Source organism: Monodon monoceros, unplaced genomic scaffold (assembly GCF_005190385.1).
Source record: "Monodon monoceros isolate NGI ecotype Baffin Bay Population unplaced genomic scaffold, NGI_Narwhal_1 Super_Scaffold_10, whole genome shotgun sequence".
NCBI classification, from domain to species: domain Eukaryota; kingdom Metazoa; phylum Chordata; class Mammalia; order Artiodactyla; family Monodontidae; genus Monodon; species Monodon monoceros.
In genome coordinates, this window is record NW_021703766.1 from 13798812 (window position 1) to 13825107 (window position 26296).

Sequence of the window (26296 nt, forward strand, 5' to 3'; positions counted from 1 at the left end):
CCCATAGGTTATTCAGAAGTGTATTGTAAAATGTCTATGTTCTTCTTGTTTGTTTTTAAATATATATTTGTTATTGATTTCTAACATTAACAGATTTGTTGAGATTTGCTTTAAGCCCTAGTATATGGTAATTTTTCATAAGTGTTCCATAGGGCTGGAAGAGTTTTTTCTTAATGGGGTGTTCTACATATATTATATGGAGCCTGTTAATTGTGTTCGAATTGTCTGTAGGAGAGCTGTCCAACAGAACTTTCTACAGTGACTGACATGGCCTGTATCTGTGCTGTTCAATACAACAGCCACAAGCGACATGTGGTTACTGGGCACTTAAAATGTGGCTAGTGTGACTAAGGAGCTACATTTTTAATTTAAAAAGTTAAAAAAAAATTTAAATAGCTACATGAGGTTTGGTGGCTACTACATGCGGCAATGTAAGCTATATAGTCTTGCTGATTTTCTGTCTGCTCGAGAGAGTGTTATTAAAGATAGGGGATTTGATTTGCTTTATGTATTTTGAAGTTATGTTTTGAGATGTATGAAGTTTAGGATTATTATATCTTTCTGGTGAACTGACCTAGTAACCTTCTTGACCTCTGGCAATGCTTTTTTGTTTTAAAGTCCATTTTTGGTTACCGGGGGGGAAAGGTGGGGGAGGGATAAACTGGGAGACTGGGATTGACATATACGCACTACTATATAGAAAACAGATAACTAATAAGGACCTACTGTATAGCACAGGGAACTCTACTCAGTACTCTGTAATAACCTATATGGGAGAAGAATCTAAAAAAAGTATGTGTGTATATATATATATATATGTATATGTATAACTGATTCACTTTGCTGTACAGCAGAAAATAACACAACATTGTAAATCAACTATACTCTGATAAAAATTTTTTAAAAATGAAGTCTATTTTAACTGATGTTTCATAGCTTCCTCAGAACTCCCTCCATTATATGCCTGTTCTATCTTTCCCCATCCTTTTATATTACTGTATCCTTATTTTTCAGGTATCTCTTTTAAAAATAATTGTGAGTAAAATCCAGAAGCACAATCATTTTCTTAGTTTTATTTACAGTGATTTCAATTACCAATACATTTGGATTTATTTTATCATCTTATTTTGTAATTTTTGTTTATTTATTTTTGTGTTTCTTTTCCATGTCACTCCTTCCCCTAATTTTTTATTTATTTTGGATTGACTATATTTTTCCCCTTCACTTTTTTTCTTCTTCTAGTAATAAAATACTTTTACTTCTTTTCTTTACTTAAATGTATGTTTAAAGCTTACCTTTTCCCTCTTCTGGAACAACTCAAAGACCTAAAATCTTTCATTTCTCCCCTTCCATACTATATATTATTTCAGTCCTACATTAATATTCTACATTATTATTTTATGTAGTTAATGGTATTTTAATTTTACCCATAATATACCATTTTCTTAGTTCAGAAATCCTTCTTGCATCTCAGACATATGTCTGAGATAATTTTCCTTCTTCCTTAAGTATACCCAGTAGAAGTGCCTTTAATGAGCCTGCTCCCCCTCAGATAATGACCTGCTCTTCTGTTGATAATGACCTCTTGCAGTTCTGTTAGTCTAAGGACTACCGTTTCTGTTGACTCTGGTCCATGGTAGCCCATGTCACTCTCTCTTAATCACTTACTTTAAACCCTTCCATGGCTTTTCACTACATTTTGAAAAAAATCAAACTCCTTAGCATGCCCTACAACACCGGACCTGACCTGGTCCTGCATAATTTTCCAGTCATATTGCTACCATTTCCCTGACTCATGGGCTTCTGATACCATGACCTTTTTACTTTTCAAATGTTTATTCATGTATTTACTAATTTAATTTTTTTTAATTAAAGGCTGTTATGCGCTGAATCGGTCCCCTTTGAAATACTATGTTGAAGTTCTAACCCCCAGTACTTCTGCACTACTGCTCAGTGAATATTCTTAAGGTCAACTTCCCCTCAACCCTCAGCCATACATGACTCAGAAAAGCAGGTCACATAACACCTTGAGTTGGTAAGGGAGGCCACAGAAGTTCTGGTTAAGACTCTCATCCCTTGTCCCTTCAGGCCTCTGCTACCTTTCTTCATCTCATCTAGACTAATCCTTTAGGTGTGCTACTTCCTGCCAGCATCAGCTTATGGTGATTTGTTACAGCAGCAATAGGAAACTAATACAGGCGAGGGGGATAGCCCCTGTTTGCACTGGATTCATTCTTTGGGCTGTTAAACTGTCATTCTGGCTCAAGTACAAGCAGGGGGAGAGTTAGGGAAGAAAGGGGGTGGGAGGGGCATAAGAACTTGACTTGGCACTTTGCCTGAGGACAGCTGTGGCCACTTCTGTTCCCTCTTTTGACCCTTTTTGCTCCCTCATCAGAAATGCTTTCCCTCTAGACCCCAGGCTCCATGCTCGCTTTTGTCTCTTATCCAGACTTCTCTGGGAGGTGGAAAAAAAAAAAAAACAACTGCAGAAGCTTGAAGGATTCTGAGAGGTGCAGGGCCTGTGGGGAAGACAGAGGGATATTTATTGAAGGGACAGAAGCTCAAGCTAGCAAGAGACACCTGCGGCCCTCAGACCCCGTGAGGCCTCTCTGTGTCCTGAAATGGCTTCTGACTAATTCCGGGAGATGTTTCCAAGCCACCTCCGGGATTCTGCTTCTCAAATAGGTCCTGTATTAGCATTACAGGGTGCCAATCCACTCAATTTCCTCAATAAAGGAATGGCCGTAACACCCGACACTTACTGAGCATTTATTATATGACACACAGATCCAAGAGCTCTGCAGTAGGGGCTGAGACAATCCTCACCACATCTGTATGTGGGAGATGCCGTTATAATCACCCTCATTTCAGACAAGGAAGCTGAGGCTCAGGGACCCTCAGCCATCCATGAGGGTCACATGGGGCAGGTGGCTGAGTAGAAGGCTGCCTTAGAGGCCAGGCTCTTAGCACACTGAGCAGCCCTGGAAGGCTGGGGTGCAAGGATGCCCAGTGCCTGACCCATGGGATTCAATATAATTATTTTTTTTGAAAGAAAAATAAAGAACCATGTTTTATTTTCCCCCTAAACATCTTTGTTTCCTTGATTGGGCCCTTGGGCAAAGCAGAGGCCTGTCCTTGAGCATGGGTCTGGGCTTACCTGGCTGCAGGGAGGAGTGGTAGGGAAGACAGAGGGCACTCTGGGCCTGGCCCTCCTGACCACACACGGACTGTGGCCTTTGAGGGCCTGGCTTCAGCCTTGATGAATGTGACCTGGTACAGGAAAGGAATTTTCTAACCTTCAGAAGGAAAAGGGGCTGAGTCCATTATGTTGGTGTCTAAGGACCCTATGGTTCCAACACTTTAGGATCCTGGGGAGTGCTTCACTTAGCAGCACTTGGTGGGAAGGAATGGAGAAGAAGGGACCCTTTGAGACCTGAAAACAGCCACCAAGTTCAGATTTTTCTTTCATGTGTTATCTCAAAGACACATACACTTTATAAACATTTAGTGCTCACAGCAAGTCTTTTCGGTTTCTGCATTATCCCCATTTTACAGGTAAGTAAGCCAGGGCACAGGGTCATGTGTTTAGGACAGAGCTGGGATTCTAACCAGCCATGTCTGATTCCACAGCCCAGGACCTCAACTACCACTGATACCATGTCTTTAAAAAGTTCCACTTTCAAAGCAAGAGAAGTTGAGGGGTGATGAAGAGACAGACAGAAGCATCCAGGCGATAAGGACCCTCCACTCCACTTCCAGCCCTTCCACCCTCCTCTTCCAATCACAATATTGGACAACTGATGCTCATCACAAAAAAATCAGTGTGAGAACAACACATGTTCCTTTGCTGTCAGGCTGGGCTCCCTTAGGCTCTTGAATTTGGTTTATTTATAATCTGATTCGGAAGCAAAAAGGCAAAGCTGTCCTTGGGGACCATGCGGCCCACATGCTCCAAGTCCTAACATCGCCTCAGCTTGCAGCTCTGAGTCTGGGCATAGACGCCAGCTGAGCCAGCATCTGCTCGGTTCTCTCTGGCCTCTTAAAAGCAAAGCCTGGTTTCAGTGTCGGCCTCCCTGTGCTCCCGTTTCACACAGATGCCACAAAGCATCATGCTCTTATCCGGCTAAGCAGCTGGGCCGAAGAAAGGGCACGTTTCTGCAGTGCTGTTGTGCCGGCAGCCATGCCCAGCCCTGATATGTCCTCCCAGCTTCCTCATTACTTGCGTACGTGTGAGCGCGTGGACTGTTATCTATCAAACTCAGTCTAGAACTCTGTCATGCACGTGGACTCGCATGGATGAGTGGGTTTCTAAGGCAATGACTGGCTTAGGGAGTGCTTACCTAACACGCTTGCCCACTTTACTTCTCTCTTTGTTCTTATGTGTGACATGAGGGCCAACTTGGAACCAAAAATATGCTCAAACAAGAGAGATGCTTTGAATGTCTGAGTCAGAATTCCCTACAAAATCACACACACACACACACACACACAAACACACACACTCATTCCCAAATGCACAGACATGCATGTACACATGCACATGCACACACACGCTCCCACATGTGCATGCACACACACACGTGTGATGTATACGTGTTGTGACAGGCAGGAATGTTGAGAGTCTAGGCCTCCTCATATCCTGCCTAATAAAAGAAGAAGAAAACTTCTTTTATGCTTTTGTTTCTTTTACTAGTTGTGAGGCTTAGAAGAATTCTGACTGGAAAAGAAAGGTTCGTGTTGGTATATCTGATAAAAGTGACCTTTAGCCAATGAGTGGTTCATGTTTTTCTGATGGGCTGCACAGACAGAGCCTGTCTAGACAGCAAGTGGCATTGTTTTCTCTCTTCAAGGTGATATTTATGCCTTGAACCTTTCCATTTGGCAGGTGCCAGGAAGCCAACAGAAAAGAGTGTTAAACCAGTTATGAAATGACTCTCCTCTCACTACAAACACCAGGGGCAGGGAGAGCAGTTGATTAACTAGAAAATACCTTTTGAGGACTGTGCTATGGACTGTGCTGGGCTCTGGGATCCAGAGGCAACAGAACAGATGTGCTCCCTAGTCTCATGGGGATTAAGCACCAGCTAGGAAGTTGACCATTAGCCATAGCTGCAAATGTGATGAGTCACCAAGGAGATAGGCTACTGGTGCCTATAACAGGGGACCTTGGGTAGGGCAGGGTCTCGGAGAAGGCTTCCTGGGGAAGGAAGTTTAAGCTGAAGACTTAGTGAGGCAGCAGGGCTAACTAGGTGAGGAGAGGGGACAGTGTCCAACAGAGAGAGGGCAGTTAGACAGCAAACCACCACTCGGCAGGAAAGAGGCCAGCATGGCGGGTAAACAGAAAGAAGTCAGTATGGTAAGGGGAGAGCAAAGTGAGAAGAAGCTGGAGAGGAATTCAGGGGCACCACAGGGGCAGCTGAGCCTTGAAGAACACAGTGAGTATTTTGTACTTTATCCCAAGAGGCATGGGCATCCTTCAAAGCTGAAAACCAGGGCAGTGACATGCTCATCGCTTGTCTGCTGAGGGGGTGATGGACTGTGGCACAGGAGTGGAGGCAGAGAGCCCAGTCAGGGGCTGTCACAACTGTCCAGGCAGGAGCAATCGGGGCTTCAACTAGGGTAACAACCGTGGAGATGGGAATGAAAGGTTTTTAGAAGGTGTAATAGGTAGAACTTGGTGATGGATTTGATGCGTGGGGTAAGGGAGAGGAGGGAATCTGGATGCCTCTCAGGACAGTGATGCCATTTACTGGGACAAGGGCCCTGTAGGAGAGGCAGGGAGGGGGCAGGGGAGAGCCTGAGATTGGAGTGGGGTACGCTGGACACGAGTCACCTGCGAGACATCCAGGAGGAGACGTCAAGAAGGTGATGCACTTGGAACTCTGAGGGGTCTCGGTGGAGATACGCATTCAGGAGCCTCTGCAACCGGGGCTAAGTGAAGCTGTCGGTAAATGCAACTCCAGGAAGAGCAGACGGCCTAGGAGGGAGCCCTGCGTCCTACAACTCCAGCAGAGTTGCTGCTGGCCGAGAGCTGAGAAGTAGTCAGTCGAGGGGACAAGAGGAAAAGCAGGAGAGTATGGTGCTATTCAAGCCATGAAAGGAATGTGTTTCAGGAAGGAGGGGTTGGACAACTGTGCTGAATGCTGCTAAGGGTTATCTTTCTGAAAAAACCTGACTCTGTCACTCTCCTGATTACAAATCTCACCAATGCCTCCAAGAAAGAGTCTAAGTGCCTTACCATGGAATACCAGGCCTCTCACACACTGCTGCCAACCTACCTGCCCAGACTCGTCTCCCCGGACTGCCCCCCATTGATGAAGTCTGCACTGTGGCTGCACTGACGGGTCCCCTGTGGACACTGATAGGGGCGTGCCACCTGCCTCTCCCGCATTCCTTCTCCTAGATTGCAGTTTTTTGCCTGGAGATCTGCCCCACTCCCACCCCTTCGGTCCATGTGGTTCTGAGGTCATCACTGCAGTGCTTGGCGTGGGGCACACGGCCAGGCCAATGCTAATCAAGAGCTTCGCCCTCCCCTGATGGTGACCGGTGAGGGGAGGGGACAGGAAAGGTGATTAAGATGGTCCCATCAGATGCATCTCCTGGAAGTTCTGGGACCAAGGCTCATGTTCCTTTTCAGTGGCTCAGAATCTGCACAGACATGGCCCCAGGAGTGCTGGCAGCACCTGGTGACCATGGGAGAAAAGCTGCTCTGAGAACGCGGCTAACTCATGACGGAGAGCAGAGCTGAGACAGGGACCCTGGCTCCAGCAACACTGTTTGAGTCCTTGCTTTAAGCCAGGCCAGAAGCCAGAATGAACTTGGGCTTTTGAGTTGTGGGAACCAGTGAATGAACTTTGCTTTTCATTTTTTTTTTTTAGAAAAAAATTTAAAAAAAATTTTATTTATTTGTTTTTTGGCTGCGTTGGGTTGTCATTGCTGTGTGCAGGCTTTCTCTAGTTGTGGTGAGCGGGGGCTACTCTTCGTTACGGTGTGTGGGCTTCTCATTGCGGTGGCTTCTCTTGTTGTGGAGCATGGGCTCTAGGCACGCGGGCTCAGTAGTCGTGGCTCGTGGGCCCTAGAGCGCAGGCTCAGTAGTTGTGGCTCACGGGCTTAGTTGCTCTGCGGCATGTGGGATCTTCTCGGACCAGGGCTCAAACCTGTGTCCCCTGCATTGGCAGGCAGATTCTTAACCACTGCACCACCAGGGAAGTCCCTGCTTTTCATTTTTACTTAGGGTCAGGTTTCTTGTCACTTGCAACAGAGTCCATGAATCCGAACTTATATACACGCTATTCCTGTTACTGAGAACGTTTCCCTGCTTCTCCATCTGGAGCATTTAACCGTGCCTCTCAGTGCAGCCTTCTCTGACTCCTGTGAGCATTCATTCCCCCGGCATCCCTCAGAGGCTGGCACTATCATGTGTCATGGTTTACACATCTGTTTCCCCAATAGCCTCAGTCCAGTGATCATGTCTTACTTCTGTATCCCTGATACCTCACCCATTATCTGGTGCATAAGAGCCACTTATCAAATGGTTTCTGAGTGACTCTCTGAATGAATGAATGAATGAACAAATGAAATATAAGCAGAGGCTCAGTATCAAGATATTAGAAGATAAAGAAGAAAGGAAAAATATGGTTAAATGAGTGCTTAAGCCAATGAAAAATTAAGTGTGTCATCTCCAGTACTGGCCAAGAACATTTTCAAAATGTCATCATTTTAATTATGGAAATGGCCTCTCGAAAATAAAAAAATAAATAAAGCATGTCCCTTGCTCCCAGATAGAAAAAACTCATTTAGCTGTGTTCCATCAGAATAACTTCACACAATCTGGTGTTTGAAACTCATTAGGTCAGGTTGGCTGATTTTTCCATAATTATTTTAAACGTTCACCATCTACAGAATTTCATCCCAAACCTGAACAGTCATTGGTACCTAATGAGCAGGCTCCATCACTCAGGCCCAGAACTGGCTTCGGTGCTACACCGGGTCATCATCAGATGTTTATGGAAGACATCCAGAGCAAGCCATAGTTACCATGGAAACAGGCACAGGAAAGAAAGGATGGCTATCATACACAAGATGAGGATAGTGTACAGGAAGCATCGACCAGCCAAGAAATAACATGAGACTTTCCCAGTTAAGAATGGCCATTCAAAATTCAGGTGTTGAAAACCGAGCTGTCCAAACATCCAATAAGGAAATATGCACAAGCCCATCCATCCTGGCCAACAACATGGCTTTTGACCCACATGAAACTGTTATTGAGGCTTGACTGAAATAGGCTGTTCCTAGTTCTTTAAGGGAGTGTTTTCCAAATTAAATTGGCTTTAGCTTCTAATTGAACAGGAAAGACACTTCTAAACCCAAATATTGTAAAGACAGCTCTTCCCTTCCGGCGCTCACCACCTCCCACTATTTTGTACATAAGTATATATCTATATACATACATACATATATGGGCCATAATGGAACCCACTGAAATATGCAGAAGGTAGAGCTCAGGGCAGCACACATCTCATGTATCACCCTGCTCAATTCGTGCTTTGGGTTTCAAATGCTTATTAAGGAAACTCTATGAAGACTATTTTTAGTGATAAATTTCTAATGATCCAACCACTAGATTCAAAATTAGAGCAGGCTTAGGGATATCACTTTGTTAATTTGGTGGCAATTGGGGCTTTCAAAGATGTTTTATCTGCTTTTCCTGTTTGGAAACCTAGGGTGGACCATGGCTCTTCGTTCCTTCTGTCAATGATTAGTTGTTGGAAGTGAAAGTATTCATGAGAGACCAGTACTCAGAATACAGGAAACCAAGTGCAAAGCCCGAAGGAGAAAAAAATGAAGAGCAGGGGAGAGCTCTGCAGGATTGCCACGCTAGTTGGTACCTTATCTGATTTTCCTCATCATCCACCAGGAAGAACCAGCGAAACTTCACAACCAGGGGGCTGCAGTTGGTGACTGTGATGTAGCGGATCACCTCAGTATCGTTCAGGATACAGCCAAAATCCAGCTCCATGGTCTCAAAGGTGAGGTTGGGGTAATTCACTTCTCCACGCAGGTGCAGGCTGTCCACTTGAGGGTGCTCCACATACTTGATTTCTAGAACTTCTTCTGCCACCCAGGTATTCAAATCGTTTTTATAGGAAGGGTTGAATTTGACCAGCAGGTCTTTTTCTTCACCCATCTCCAGTTTAATAGGCTACAAACAAGATAATGGAGAATTACGAACCTCCATACTGTGCATTTCCAACCTGATACATGAAATAGGACAACCAAAGTTATATACATATATATATATATGCACACACACATACATACACATACAGACACACAGATTAGTAGGAAATACGTATATATACACTTTATCCATAACTATGTAACCACACTTTACATAGTTAAACAGCTAGTATATCGCTATCGATATCTATATCTACCCATATCTATCTATCTCTATGCACTTACACACATATATATTTTTTAATAGTTGAAAATGAAAGCAAGAAAAATTTGAAGAAAAATGATTTGAAAAAAGAGATGTTGATAAGCGTTGTGAGGTTGTAAGGATTGAGGAGTTGTAAAAGGAAAATCTGCAATGAATAATTATTATGAAATATTCTTAACTGAAAATAAATTAGATTGTAAAACGTTCTTCCTAGATAAGTGGGAAAAGTTCTTTGCTTAAGAAAATTTTAAAAAGGCTTTCTAAAGGACCCCATGGTGGAGGGGCTCTGTAGAGGGTGACCCAGAAAGGGATGGATTAGGTAATTTAATTTCTTTTCTAACGTCTCCAATTCTAACTCTTCAGCATAGTGGTATCCACTTTCCACTGCTTTCTATTCAACTTAAAATGACACTCCAGAGCCGTACAGAGTTTGTTCGGTAGATTGTGTTTGTTCTTTTCTCTCTTTGATTCAAATCCCCATGTGTTCGTTGACGCCAAGGCCACAGAAACACCTTCCCATAGAAAGCCTGGCTCTGAGTTGGCTTTTTTAAGAATCGCTTAATCCCCACATTTAATCGGCATGAAAGCCACCTCCTGGTTTTGCAGAAAGTGCCCTGAGGCAGTAAGGAAGAACGCGCACAGCAACAAATCTGTTTACAGAGCACTTTCCTCTCCACTGAGTTTGAAGGTTCAGGTATTTAACTGTGCACTTCAGTGACACGATCAGATGGCTTCAGCTGATAAAGCGAATCACCGGATTCAAGAGTCAGAGGGTAATGATTCCTCAGTTGGCTAATCCCCTCTGAAAGGCTCGCTGGCCACTTGGCCCAGGTAGCTTGCCACAATTTAGAAGTCATTCTTGTAGACCATGGTATTTGCAGCACTAGGTATCGCAATGCTTGGTGTTTAAATATCTTGGAGATTGACTTAAACACTTCTTCCCCCAGAGAAATGACTTTGCTGTTTTGTGGAAATGATACATATCCACAACATTTATATTATATACAAAAGCACAAAGAAGAAGTTAGAAATTCATTCAAAACTTCACAAGATATTATTTCTCAGAGTTCACATTTGGTAAAACATTAGTCCAAACATGACAGATAGATAAATAAAATTTTACAAAAATGGAATTAGACTAATTTATTTTAAAAAATCATGTTTGAAATAAAAAAAAAACTGAAGAAAATTTCTTATACAAGAGATATTAATTGTGAGATCGTGGACTCTGAAGCCAGACTGCTTGGGTTCAAATCCTCGCTCTGCCAGTTACTAGCTCTGTGAACTTGGGCAAACTTGCTTGGCCTTCCTAGCCCCCAGTTTCTCCATCTGTAAAACAAGGGCAATAATAGTACCTAACTTTTTTTAAGAGGATGAAATGAGTTAATATATTTGTGATGCATTCAGAGCAGTGCCTAGCACATAGTGTATGGTATATAAATGCCAATTATTACTACAATCCCTTTATGATCAAGAGAATTGATCAAAAAGTGTGGAGAAGTCCAAAGTTAGTCTAAAACCCTCCCTTGGTGGGTCTCTTCTTTACTGCTTAGAAGCCATAGAATTCTTTGGACATCAATAAGGCTGGTAACTTCACTAAGGTATGTCTCCCTGTTGAATATTCTATATCATGTTGTCCCAGGACAAGGTGTGGCCTTATTTTTTTAAAAAATATTTCATTTTTATTTTTGAATAGATAGGACAATGAAAAGCATGTTACCCTTGTGCCCATCTCCCCTCCCCTCAAGCCAACTGTTCCCCTCCCCTGAGGTAACCAAGGTTACACAAGTATCTTACCTGTCCTTGTATGAATATAAAGATAATGCATAAATATAAACCCACGTTCATATATGTGTTATTGTTTACACACAGGCACTCCTGTTCTGCACTTTTTCCACTGGAGGATAATTAATCAGTGCATATGGAGTTGCCTCACTCTTTTTAACAACTGCATTTTACTCCATCATTGAATTCTGCCATCATTTATTTAACCAATCTCCTATTGATAGATATTAGCTCCCAGTCTTTTGTTCTTATAATCAATGTTGCAATGAATATCCTTGTATATTGTGTCTATGTCTATAGGATAAATTCCTAGGAGTTGAATGACTAGGTCAAAGGGTAGGGGCATTTAAAATGGTGATGGCATCAGGAAACTTGCAAAAGCCTCTTAGATAGCCTCATCCACCAGAGGGCAGACAGCAGAAGCAAGAAGAACTACAATCCTGCAGCCTGTGGAAGGAAAACCACATTCACAAAAAGACAGACAAGATGAAAAGGCAGAGGGCTATGTACCAGATGAAGGAACAAGATAAAACCCCAGAAAAACAACTAAATGAAGTGGAGATGGGCAACCTTCCAGAAAAAGAATTCAGAATAATGATAGTGAAGATGATCCAGGACCTCGGAAAGAGAATGGAAGCAAAGATCGAGAAGATGCAAGAAATGTTTAACAAAGACCTAGAAGAATTAAAGAACAAAAAAAAGAGATGAACAATACAATAACTGAAATGAAAAATACACTAGAAGGAATCAATAGCAGAATAACTGAGGCGGACGAACGGATAAGTGACCTGGAAGACACAATGGTGGAATTCACTGCTGCAGAACAGAATAAAGAAAAAAGAATGAAAAGAAATGAAGACAGCCTAAGAGACCTCTGGGACAACATTAAACGCAACAACATTCGCATTATAGGGGTCCCAGAAGGACAAGAGAGAGAGAAAGGACCAGAGAAAATATGTGAAGAGATTATAGTCGAAAACTTCCCTAACATGGGAAAGGAAATAGCCACCTAAGTCCAGGAAGCGCAGCGAGTCCCATACAGGATAAACCCAAGGAGAAACACGCTGAGACACATAGTAATCAAACTGGCAAAAATTAAAGACAAAGAAAAATTATTGAAAGCAGCAAGGGAAAATGACAAATAACATACAAGGGAACTCCCATAAGGTTAACAACTGATTTCTCAGCAGAAACTCTACAAGCCAGAAGGGAGTGGCATGATATACTTAAAGTGATGAAAGGGAAGAACCTACAACCAAGATTACTCTTCCTGGTAAGGATCTCATTCAGAATCAATGGAGAAATGAAAAGCTTTACAGACAAGCAAAAGTTAAGAGAATTCAGCACCACCAAAACAGCTCTACAACAAATGCTAAAGGAACTTCTCTAAGTGGGAAACACAAGAGAAAAAAGGACCTACAAAAAAAACCCCAAAACAATTGAGAAAATGGTCACAGGAACATACATATCGATAATTACCTTAAACGTGAATGGATTAAATGCTCCAACAAAAAGACATAGGCTCCCTGAATGGATACAAAAACAAGACCCATATATATGCTGTCTACAAGAGACCAACTTCAGACCTAGGGACACATACAGACTGAAAGTGAGGGGATGGAAAAGGATATTCCATGCAAATGGAAATCAAAAGAAACCTGGAGTAGCAATACTCATATCAGATAAAATAGACTTTAAAATAAAGAATGTTACAAGACACAAGAAAGGACACTACATAATGATCAAGGGATCAATCCAAGAAGAAGATATAACAATTATAAATATATATGCACCCAACATAGGAGCACCTCAATACATAAGGCAACTGCTAACAGCTATAAAAGAGGAAATCGACAGTAACACAATAATAGTGGGGAACTTTAACACCTCACTTACACCAATGGACAGATCACCCAAAATGAAAATAAATAAGGAAACAGAAGCTTTAAATGACATAATAGACCAGATAGATTTAATTGATATTTATAGGACATTCAATCCAAAAACAGCAGATTACACTTTCTTCTCAAGTGCGCACGGAACATTCTCCAGGATAGATCACATCTTGGGTCACAAATCAAGCCTCAGTAAATTTAAGAAAACTGAAATCATATCAAGCATCTTTTCTGACCACGACGGTATGAGATTAGAAATCAATTACAGGGAAAAAAACCGTAAAAAACACAAACACATGGAAGCTAAACAATACGCTACTAAATAACCAAGAGATCCCTGAAGAAATCAAAGAGGAAATTAAAAAATATATAGAGACAAATGACAATGAAAACACGACAATCCAAAACCTATGGGATGCAGCAAAAGCAGTTCTAAGAAGGAAGTTTATAGCTATACAAGCTTACCTCAAGAAACAAGAAAAATCTCAAATAAACAATCTAACCTTACACCTAAAGGAACTAGAGCAAGAAGAAGAAAGAAAACCCAAAGTTAGCAGAAGGAAAGAAATCATAAAAATCAGAGCAGAAATAAATGAAATAGAAATGAAGAAAACAATAGCAAAGATCAATAAAACTAAAAGCTGGCTCTTTGAGAAGATAAACAAAATTGATAAACCATTGGCCAGACTCATCAAGAAAAAGAGGGAGAGGACTCAAATCAATAAAATTAGAAATGAAAAAGAAGTTACAACAGACACTGCAGAAATACAAAGCATCCTCGGAGACTACTACAAACAACTCTATGCCAATAAAATGGACAATCTGGAAGAAATGGACAAATTCCTAGAAAGGTATAACCTTCCAAGACTGAACCAGGAAGAAATAGAAAATATGAACAGACCAATCACAAGTGATGAAATTGAAACTGCGATTTAAAATCCTCCAACAAACAAAAGTCCAGGACCAGATGGCTTCACAGGTGAATTCTATCAAACATTTACAGAAGAGCTAACACCCATCCTTCTCAAACTCTTCCAAAAAATTGCAGAGGAAGGAACACTCCCAAACTCATTCTATGAGGCCACCATCACCCTGATACCAAAACCACACAAAGATACTACAAAAAAAGAAAATTACAGACCAATATCACTGATGAATATAGATGTAAAAATCCTCAACAAAATACTAGCAAACAGAATCCAACAACACATTAAAAGGATCATACACCATGATCAAGTGGGATTTATCCCAGGGATGCGAGGATTCTTCAATATATGCAAGTCAATCAATGTGATACACCATATTGACAAACTGAAGAATAAAAACCATATGATCATCTCAATAGATGCAAAAAAAGCTTTTGACAAAATTCAACCCCCATTTATGATAAAAACTCTCCAGAAAGTGCGCATAGAGGGAACCTACCTCAACATAATAAAGGCCAAATCCGAGCAACCCACAGCAAACATCATTCTCAAACGTGAAAAACTGAGAGCATTTCCTCTAAGATGAGGAAAAAGACAAGGTTGTCCACTCTCGCCACTATTATTCAACATAGTTTTGGAAGTCCTAGCCATGGCAATCAGAGGAGAAAAAGAAATAAAAGGAATACAAATTGTAAAAGAAGAAGTAAAACTGTCACTGTCTGCAGATGACATGATACTATACATAGAGAATCCTAAAGATGCCACCAGAAAACCACCAGAGCAATCAATGAATTTGGTAAAGTTGCAGGATACAAAATTAAAGCACAGAAATCTCTTGCATTCCTATACACTAATGATGAAAAATCTGAAAGAGCAATTAAGGAAACACTCCCATTTACCACTGCAACAAAAAGAGTAAAATACCTAGGAATAAACCTACCTAGGGAGACAAAAGACCTGTATGCAGAAAACTATACAACACTGATGAAAGAAATTAAAGATGATACCAACAGATGGAGAGATATACCATGTTCTTGGATTGGAAGAATCAATATCGTGAAAATGACTCTATTACCCAAAGCAATCTACAGATTCAATGCAATCCCTATGAAATTAAAAATGGCATTTTTTACAGAACTAGAGCAAAAAATCTTAAAATTTGTATGGAGACACAAAAGACCCCGAATAGCCAAAGCAGTCTTGAGGGATAAAAACTCAAGAGGAATCAGACTCCCTGACTTCAGACTATACTACAAAGCTACAGTAATCAAGACAATATGGTACGGGCACAAAAACAGGAATATAGATCAATGGAACAAGATAGAAAGCCCAGAGATAAACCCACGAACCTATGGTCAACTAATCTATGACAAAGGAGGCAAGGATATACAATGGAGAAAAGACAGTCTCTTCAATAAGTGGTGCTGGGAAAACTGGACAGCTACATGTAAAAGAATGAAATTAGAACACTCCCTAACACCATACACAAAAATAAACTCAAAATGGGTTAGAGACCTAAATGTTAGACTGGACACTGTAAAACTCTTAGAGGAAAACATAGGAAGAACACTCTTTGACATTAATCACAGCAAGATCTTATTTGATCCACCTCCTAGAGTAATGGAAATAAAAACAAAAATAAAAAAATGGGACCTCATGAAACTTAAATGCTTTTGCACAGCAAAGGAAACCATACACAAGACAAAAAGACAACCCTCAGGATGGGAGAAAATATTTGGAAATGAATCAATGGACAAAGGATTAATATCCATAATATATAAACAGCTTATGCAGCTCAATATTAAAAAAACAAACAACCCAATCCAAAAATGGGCTGAAGACCTAAATAGACATTTCTCCAAAGAAGACATACAGATGGTCAAGAGGCACATGGAAAGCTGCTCAACATCACTAATTATTAGAGAAATGCAAATCAAAACTACAACGTTGTGTCACCTCACAACAGTTAGAATGGGCATCATCAGAAAATCTACAAACAACAAATGCTGGAGAGGGTGTGGAGAAAAGGGAACCCTCCTGCACTGTTGGTGGGAATGTAAATTGATACAGCCACTATGGAGAACAGTATGGAGGTTCCTTAAAAAACTAAAAATAGAATTACCATATGATCCAGCAATCCCATTACTAGGCATATACCCAGAGAAAACCATAATTCAAAATGACACATGCACCCCAATGTTCACTGCAGCAGTATTTACAAGAGCCAGGTCATGGAAGCAACCTAAATGTCTATTGACAGATGAATGGATAAAGAAGATGTGGTACATATATACAATGGAATATTACTCAGCCATAAAAAGGAACGAAATTGGGTCATTTGTTGAGATGTGGATGGATCTAGAGACTGTCATACAGAGTGAAGTAAGTCAGAGAGAGAAGAACAAATATCGTACATTAACGCATATGTGGAACCTAGAAAAATGGTACAGATGATCCAGTTTGCAGGGCAGAAGTTGAGACAAAGATGTAGAGAACAAACGTATAGACCTCAAGGGGGGAAAGCTGTGGGGGGCTGGGGCTGGTGGTGTGATGAACTGGGTGATTGGGATTGACATGTATACACTGATGTGTATAAAACTGATGACTAAAAAAAAAATGTTGACGGCTACTGCCATACTATCTTCCAATGTACACTTCCTCAATACCTTAGGGGATGCCTGTTTCCACATGCCCTCCCTAACACAAAGCATTATCCAATTTTTGCTCTTTGCCAATCTTATAGGAAAAATAATGTGTTTCATAGTAATTTTAATTTGCATTTCTTCCAACATGAGTAAAGTTGGGCATATTCTCATATATTTAAAAGCTATTTTCTTTTTGTGAACTCTCTGTTCATTTCCTTTGCCTATTTTTCTATTGGGTTGTTGGTATTTTTCCTGTTGATTTGTAGAAGTTCTTCATTTTTAAAATTATATGTATGCTTTTTATTAAAGTTATATGTGCAAGTAATATAAAAGGTCAAAATGTACTACAAGAGTTATTACAAGAAACAGTAGTTCCTGACCCACCGTGGCATCCCGACAATCCTGAGGCCACAATTTCTCAATTCTTGTAGCACAGCAGGTCTATGGAACAGTTTTTTTGGGCAGAGAGGGGAAAATCAGGTGATGCACACAACTCAGACACCAGGGATTATTCTGGGGTATCGACACTGACACAGGAAACATTAAATTTCCCCGAACGTTTTGATGAGTTTCTCTGGGGAAGAGCATTTATCTTTATGTCTTGGGATAAGAGTCAGCTGCCCAAGTCTTTTGAGTGGGGTCAGCAGGGACAGCTGTCTGGTGCACAGACAGAATCCCTCTGTTTTCAGCCCTCTGCTCCACTCGTTGCCTCTAAGCCCAGGCTACTTGGGCTGAATGACTCCCACTTCTTTGCAGCCTCACTGGTGAATTTTCTATGCTTCAGGTCTTTATGCCTTTTTGTCCACCCACTCCCTTCCTCATTCTATCTTCTAGAATTTGTTTAAATCTCTCATTATTTGGTTATACCCTCCTCTTCCCCTTTTATTTTATTGCTCTGGGTGTCTTTCCTGTTGAACATTTCTACTTTTATTAAGATTTCAGGAGGGACAAGAGTGGGTCTAACCTCCCACCCAGACAGAGAAAGCTGCTTATACCTGAATTTTCATTTTCTCATCCATTTGTTTTCCTCTGCTCTTGAGTTCACTCTTCATCTCCTCTTTGAACACTTGTATCTTGTCCCTGAGCTCTTTTTAAAGACAGGTCATATCACCTGTAATTTCTGTGAGACTGTAGAGAACTCCCTGTTTGTACTGTGGGTTTTCTTCCTGGCATAGGTTCCCTTGCAGGAGGTTTTCAACTGCCTCTTGCTTATGATCATCTCCTCCTTTTATTTCTCTGTTCAAAGATCTTAGCTATTTTTTTCCCCCAAATCATGTTTGAATGAGACCCACTAAAGAATCAGTGAGGAAGAAAGGGCAGGGGAGGGTGGCGGTGCAGTACTGTCTGCAACACGCTCTCACCCAGTGGCTCTGTCCCCCATCTTCCACAAAGACCTGTCTCCCCGAGTGTGGCTCATAGCAGATGTCCTTAAGTCCCAGGCTCCCTCTTCTGAGATCCTGCGATTGCCGCCTGCCCTCACTTCCTTCTCTATGTCACTTCTCCATTAGCTATCTCCCTGGACTGGGAGGCCGAACACCATGGGGTGTGGGGCTGGTCTCTCCTTCAATCCTCCTTCCCTACCGCTCTGCAGTGCCACCTGCCCCAGGGCCCAGCCATTCCCACTGGTATCCTCATGCCCAGCCAAGGATCACAGGGATGATCTTGTGGGAATGTTCAGAGAACACTGCATCCTGCCCCAGACTGGTGGCCAGGGGAGCTCACAGCCTCCTGCTTCAGCCTGGTTCACATTTCTCACTATCTGGAGATGGGCTGGCTGGTTTAGGGTTGGGGCTTTGAGTTTTGGTCAAATTTGAGTTTTAGTCAGACTTGAGGGGGATTAAAAGATCTTTCCTCTCATTAGTGGGAAGTCACTGTTTTCTAAAGTTGAGCTTCGTTATAATGGGCAGGAAGGAAAGGGTCATAATAATGAGCAAGAAGCTCTCACATTGTAAATAATGGTTTTCCTACCAATTTATATCAGAATTTATTGATATTATGACTCATTTTAGATTTTTCCTCTCTGTTTCCTGGATTCTTTATATTTTTCTCGACTGAAATTAGGCAGTGTACCAATACTATTCTCTTCTTTTATCACACACACAGCACCTGCCTAGGAGTTAGGACACCCTCTGTCCAGTTACCTCAGGAATTGAGGGCAGTGGGGATTTATCAGCCTTGCAGATAAAGAAGGGTCCACTTGTTGAGAGCAACACGTTCACAGGCAGGTTGGAAATGTTCTTCATGACCAAGGGCTGGTAATCAGGTTCCAGGATAGTGTCAGGTTTCTGCAAAAAAGAGAAAAAAGGAAACAAACCAACTTATGGTAAACACAGTAAGCCTTTAGCAACGAATGTCTGATATTCATTGTTAACAGCAGAATTAGCATTCTCTCTATATCTATAGATGTATGGATTTATATTATATCTATCTGTCATCTATCTATCAAGATATAGATAATATATATCTATATATTATATAGGTTCACTCCCCAGTAGTCCACCACACATTCCAAATGATTTACCTAAATCTCTACAAGGGATTAATATAGATGTAGATATAGGTATAGATATTTTCTATGTATCTATGCATCCATTTCACTAGAAGAGATCCTACTTAAGCCAGAAAACAGATTAGATTTTCTTACTTTCTTGTTGCCTGGTTTAAAAAACCCTATAAAAGCCATGCCTCTGGGTAGAACTGTTACTACAGAAGTTTCCACAGCATCATAAAACAAAGTTTAATAAATGAATGATATCTTATGGAAGAACCCATGTATCATTACAATGAATAAAACATTTTTTCCTTACACAATATTCTTTTCATGCTTAAAATACCCAATTTGCAAATATACTTATCTTGCTATATTGACAAACGCTTATAACTATTTCCTGAAAATTTTCTTGATAACACTGGGAGAGTTGATTTAGAAGCATGGTTCACTCTGTTAGATCAAATTTCATTTTTCAGCTGTAGAAAGCATCATAAATGGATCTTAAGCTGGAAGTTTCTGGTCAGACTGGATTTTTGTCACTCTGACATTGGGGTCCACATTGTTCATTGTGTGCCTTGGAAAGGGGGTCCTTTAATATCACTAGGAAGTGACTGGAAACCTCAGTCTCTGGCCTCCAAAAAGAATCTCCCTCCCATTCCCTGGCTCTTCCAACAACTCTAGCCTATTTTTCCCAGACCTATTTGTTTTGATTTGCTTTTCTCCCTGTTCCAATTTCAGTTAAGTCCTCCTGATTCCATGTTTTGCTCTGCCTCTGCCTCTGCTTCTTTGTCCAGCATAGTCTTTCTTCCACTGTGGTTCCTGGAGCCACTGGCTCTGAGCGAGCTTGGGTGACCAGTGTCCATGGTGTCTTAGTCAGTTCAGGCTGCTATAACAAATATCACAGACTGAGTGGTTTAAACAACAGCCATTGACGTCTCATAGTTCTGGAGGCTGGGGAGTCCAAGATCAAGGTGCCAGCACATCCAGTGTCTGGTGAGAGCCCACTTCTTGGTTTGTAGATAGCTGTCTTCTCACTGTGTCCTCACATGCCTGAGAGAAAGATCACCTCTCTTGTCTTTTCTTATTAGGGCACTAATCCCATTCATGAGGGCTCCACCTCCACAACCCTATCCTTTCCCAAAGCCCCCACTTACAACATGATCATATACAGAATTAGGGCTTTGGTGTATGAATTTTGGGGGGACACAAACATTCAGTCCATAAAGTTGGCTCGAGCCACCTGCCTCGGTTGTACCTCATTAGCCCCTTGTGCACTCCCAAAGTTCTTTCGGAGGTTCGGTCTGGCACTTACCATGAGAAGCTGCCACTGTTCCCCTCCCTCTAACATGGTAATATAGGTACTGGGTTCACCTTGCACTTGCAGATTTCATACTACCGTTTGGAGAGGGATGAAGCAGCACTTTCGACCTTCCCCCCCCCAGGCTGCTGTGTCACTGCAGGTAGCTTTGAAGTGAAGAAGCCACACTCGGTTGGTTTTGGCAAGAGGCCATTTAGAGGTTAGTGATGATAAAGAGCCGATGGACAGAGAACCCGTTCTATTTTAAAATGACCCTTTCTCTCTGGCTTGTCTCGCCAAATATCAGGAGACAGGATTTGCTTCTGGACTTCATGAAGCAAACTGACTGCTAGTTTCAATTGACCTTTTCAATTCCACAGAGATGTGGTTTCATCTCTGTGGCTTCTGAACGGTACAATAGTTATAGAGCAGATCAAATCTCAGGAAACGGTTATAGAAAAATTCTTTCCATAGGCAGGCTTGGTATCATTAAAGTCTAAGGTACTAAATCAGATACACTGCCCTGAGCCAAAAACAAGGAGACAGAATGGATAATTGGGTGTACCAAGACAGGTCTCCTGCACACCCTGGGTAATGAAGTCGCATTTCTTCATTGTCCCTGATATGGAGTGAAATGTGAGCAGGAAATGAACAATGAAGAATACAGTAGTAGGACAGATTTCAAACTTGGCGATGTTTGGGAGGAAGGAGAGAAGGACAAAAACAAATAGGGCGTAATGACTGAATTCATTTTTTAAATTCAACAAGTCACTGTCATATTCAAAATATTTGCTATTTTATTCTAGTGATAAATTCAAACAGTAGACATTTAAACAAGAATATGCTTTTTTTTTTTTAAAAAAAGGATATAAACAGAGGAAAAGGAACACTACCCACACATTTTTATGAGTGTTTATGTACTTTGGAAAAAAAATCTAATAGCAAACTAAGCTACATATTTATCATATACTGTAATGTCTTGCACAGAAGAGCTATTCAATAAATCTTCACTGAATGGCTACATTTAGAGAGAATATGATGCAACCAAATTTGGCACAGCTGTTGCCAGTAAATATCTTTCCTGATTACTTGAAAAAGGAAGAATTTAAAACAGCAATGAAAGCTTAACAACTGTAGAAGGAATTCTGGTAGTATTTTCTTTTTATATGTCTCATGGAGATCGTCACAGTTAGTTTAGCATCCTGTAACTGAAACCTTTATCCTACTTCTTCAGTGTCTACATTCCCCACCAGTTTGTTAGGTTAGGGTTTTTGCTGTGTCTTTACTGCCCAATAAACTGCAGGTGCTCAAAAATTATTTGTTGATTTGAATTGAACTTGTACATCTCACCTCCCGTACTACCCTATAAGTTCCCTTATTCATCTTCTGGCAGAGCACCTTATCCATGGTGGGTGTTCAACAGATATTTATTTAATATGAACAATATATATAGAATGCACCAGAACAAATGGCCTTGAACATTCTCTTGCTAGCCTCCGTTAACAGAAGGAACCCTGGTTTGTTCTCCCATGACCGGTTAGGCACTGCCACACCCAGTCCTTTCGTGTGACAGCATAGATCACACCATGGGATCTTCCTTAATGCTTGGTCTTCCCAGTCGGTTGTGAAGTTCATCACGGAGGGAATATTCTCACTGTTGTATCTCTACGACCCGACACAGTGCCTGGCACATGGTAGGTGTTGATAAATACTCCACTCCACAGCCAGCGTGACTGTTTCAATGAATACATCTGACCATGTCACTCCCTTCCCTGAAGCCCTCCAATGGTCACCCAAAACAAAACCCGAAGTTCACAACATGTGTCCCAGTCATGCCACACACACCTGGCCCCTGCCCACTTCTCTAGATGGACTTCATTGTCATTCTTGGCATAATCTCTGTCTGAGGTGGCCCTTCAGGTTTTATGCTGACCAAGCTCTCTCGTGACTCAGGCCCTTTGCATATGTTGTTCCCTACTTCTCTCTCCCCCACTTGTCACCAGACCGACTTCTATTTGTCCTTCCAGTCCCAACTTGAGGCATTTGCTCAAGGAAGCCATCTATGACCTCATGTACAAATAAGGTCATGTCTCCTGATACATACTCTCACTGCAACTTATACCTCTTCTTCATAGCGCTGTTTAGAATTATAATTTAAACAATTAAATTTTAATAGTTTGTTGACAGTTTGTAACCTCAACCAGTCTCTTAGTTGTGACTATGTCAGATTTTTAGCACCCACACAGCCCTTGACCCAGAGGAAGTGTTCCACACATACCTGTCCTGAACAGTAAATAATTCTCTGCTGGAAACCTGCCTAGGACTAGGTCAAGTCCTGCTGTGATATCTCCCCTCCTCTTCACCACCCAGCCCACTGCCCTGAGCAGCAGTCATCCCCATCTCTCCCCTGTTCTGGGCCTCCCCCACTTACCACTCACCCTTAACGGCACATAAAGTTATAGACAGTTATGGGCATATACATCAAAGAATGTGAATCAAATAGTTTAAGTTGTTTATTCCCAAGCAGTGTTAGGTGATCTACAAAATAGCTTAACTTGTGTCTCAGTTTCCTCCTGTGTATCATGGGAAAGAGAAGCTCCTGCAGAGATTGCTGTGAGGGACAAATGGGAAAATGTATGTAATGAACATGGCTCAATGCCCAGCACCTACCAATCAATAGTGGTAGCTATTCTTACTGGTTACTGTAATTATCAATAATTCTTCTCCAACCATTTCTATACTGTGATGTTTATTTTACCTAGTTAGAGTAAAATGATGGACTGAAATGCATGTTCAGTGCACTGGAATACCCCTTCACTTTGGTCTTATACATCAGGAATGACGGAAGTAGAATTTCTATGGCAATTCACTTTTCAAAAGAATGTAGGTTTAGATTCAGAATTTTTAGTTGAATGTGTATTGGCCTCTGAAGCTTAAAAAACATTGGCTGGGCGTGGGTGTAACAGGATTCCCATGAATTTAGCTTCCGAAATGAAAGCGTGAACATGCGCACCCCTAGCTAGAGCACCCAGCCCTCCCCAACACAGCCCCACTGACCTTCTCCAGTCGGTATACGAGTTGCTTGGTGGAGAGCTGGATGAACGGTGCCACGAACTCACAGATGATGTTCACCGTCATGACCAGGCTCTTCCCCGTTTGTGTCCCGATGACGGTGTGGCACACCAGCTTTTCTCTGACCATCTGCAGACAAGATATACCAGCGGTTGTGGAACCTCTATAGCTTGGAAGACCTAACTCTCAACAATCAGCAAAATGATTCTCAACCACCTGCCTGGGGACACCAGGGAGGAACACATTCTTCTGAGCAGTGCATGTCAGGGATGGGTCTCTGTCACACAAAGTCTGATTGGTTAGATGTGTCCAGGATGGGTCCTGTGTCTACTGCTGACTGTCCCTGAGGACACAATCAATTTACATTCAGCTCATCCAGTGTACTTATGGAAGATTTATCAGGGCTGTTAGGGACTGGATAGACAAAACAGTGATGGAAGATGCAGATAAAAATCCTTCATGGGTTATCACTGTGCTGTACACCTGAAACTAACACGACACTGTAACTCAACTACAGTTGAACAAAAATATTCAATGGTAGTTACACACAATTTCTTATCAAGGTAGTTGGAAGCTGGCTGGAAAAATTTTGCCTTTCACATTTGAATATTTAAAAATCGTGTACGGTAATTAACACTTCTTTGGACCCAAGAGCCTTAGATTTTTATAGAGTAGAAAGGACTCAAAGTGAATTTATAACATGAATAGCCTTTATTGAAGACTGCTCAGGCGTCAGATGTTAATGAATTCAAGTCTTCTCGATTATGTAGCAGAACTTGGAATACAGGGGAGATTTTAGTAAAGCTACAACTGAATTTAGAACCCCAGCAGCTCAGATTTAATGCCTTTAAAATACAGTCAACTCTTGAGAACAACACTGTAAACATGCCTGCAACAGACTGTCAGTGTCTTGAGATGAGGGCCTGCATGTTATTCATCTTTGCATCCTTGGTGCCTAGCACAGTGTGTGTCATGTGGTACATACTCAGTGAAAGTTGGCTGAACCCCTCAGTAACAGAGAGAAAGAACATATTATACACTCCATAATGGGAAATAACCTTCTTTTCTAAACTAAGGATGTGTTTTTCCTGAAAATGTTCTGTGAAGAAACAACGTAAGTGAAGCAAAGTGCCATCCGTGACCCTCGAGGAACTAAGCAGGGAACCAGCTTTCCCATCTCGTCTGCTGGGAGGCAATTTCCTACTGTTTCCTATTTTCATGAGGAGAAAGTTCAGCATCACATCCTAATTTGGTGACACCAGCAGAAGCCCAGGTAACCATCATTTCTCATTCACAACGTCTGCCTTTGTGAAGAGGCTTGTAAGTGATTTCAGAAGTCTTTCTTTTAGGTTGTTAATGGTTTCCAGCCTCCATGAGGGAATAGGAATAAACAGACACATGGTTGGATCTGCCTAAATGTCTTAAGCAGAATGGTGATAATGTGAATAAGAGCAGAACATCAGAGCTGCTGAAGATAAATGCAGCTCTTTCATTGACACATAAAAAGATGATGATTATAAATGTGATGCTGTTGAGTCAAGCTGAGAGGGAAGGAACTAAGGATATCCCAATACCTGGATAGGAGAGGCAGCCGAGAAATTTTAAGAAAAACATTTTCTTAAAAATAAATATTAAGTGAATACTGCTAAGTATTAATCAGAGGCTTAGCTTTGCCTGAACAGTGGATGTCCCTCTACCAGAGACTTGCTGGCTCTGTTGACTCTGGGGATGAGAACCTGCTTTAAACAGTATTTTAAGACTGGGTTCATGGTAGCTGTAGAAACAAACAGAAAACTCAGCAGAGCTGAATCTTGAATGCGATGGGTGCTGCCATGGTAACTCAGTGCTGTATGCAATCCTTGAGAAACCACAGCCTTTCTTCAGATAAATGTCAAGGGACTCTCCTAAGAAATAGAGCAAAGATTTATTTAGGAGAATAGCAGCTTCTAAATGTGTGTCCTCTTACCCTGGGCGTGGCAGAATAGCCTTCAAGTATCACGTCAATCGTCTGGCCTGGGTACAGCTCCATCCTGATGGGGTGGAGTTGAAACACGGGGCTTTGAGGATCCCTGGGTGCCTGGGAGCACTGGGATTGGCAGTGGCTCTTAGCACGCCTCTTCTTAGCCAGTCTCTTCTTACCCAGCTTTTCTTGGGGACAGAAATCTTCATTCATCCAGAACAACTGTTGGACCCGACGTCCCTTGTTGGTCAACTTGAAGCGGTAATAATAGGTGTCCAGGCTGGAAAAGAGGAGGCAAGAATTGAGAGGATTCAGCTTTGAGTTGTTCCGTTCAGCTCTACAGCCTTGGGATTTACTCGTCCAGAAGTATTTAAAAAGTGAGCAACAAAATAGACATTATTATTATTTTTTTAATGTAGGAAGGCTAAATGGTGATACTGCTAGGAACTACCAGGACAAGGTAACATCTACTCGTTGGGTCATTAGACTTGAGTCAGTGACTTGAGTTTGGTCCCTGAGCTGCCATCACCAGGAAAGGGGCCGCGGGGAAGTGGCCCCACCCATCCCCAGTCTTTCTCAGCAGGTTAAGCTGCCACATAACACACAGATACAGTTCATGTGAAAATCACTTCAATTTACGAGAAATGGTACTGAGAAGTGAAAGCAAAACAGCTACTGAAGGAGAAGTATATTTCAAATTGTGTTGAGTAAATTTCTAGTAACTAGTTAAATGTCTTGTGATGGACTCAATTTGAAGGGAACTTTAAAGAGAAACAACAC

At 41.6% G+C, this 26296-nt stretch overlaps 1 protein-coding gene across 1 annotated transcript in view; it reads right to left on the reverse strand.

Moving 5' to 3' along the window:
• HYDIN (HYDIN axonemal central pair apparatus protein) overlaps positions 1 to 26296 on the reverse strand; it is a 431237-nt gene that overhangs the window by 158361 nt on the left and 246580 nt on the right. The window contains 4 exon segments of the mRNA XM_029201876.1: positions 8889 to 9202; positions 18838 to 18981; positions 23542 to 23685; positions 25523 to 25796. Of these exon segments, the coding sequence (XP_029057709.1) occupies positions 8889 to 9202; positions 18838 to 18981; positions 23542 to 23685; positions 25523 to 25796 (876 nt within the window).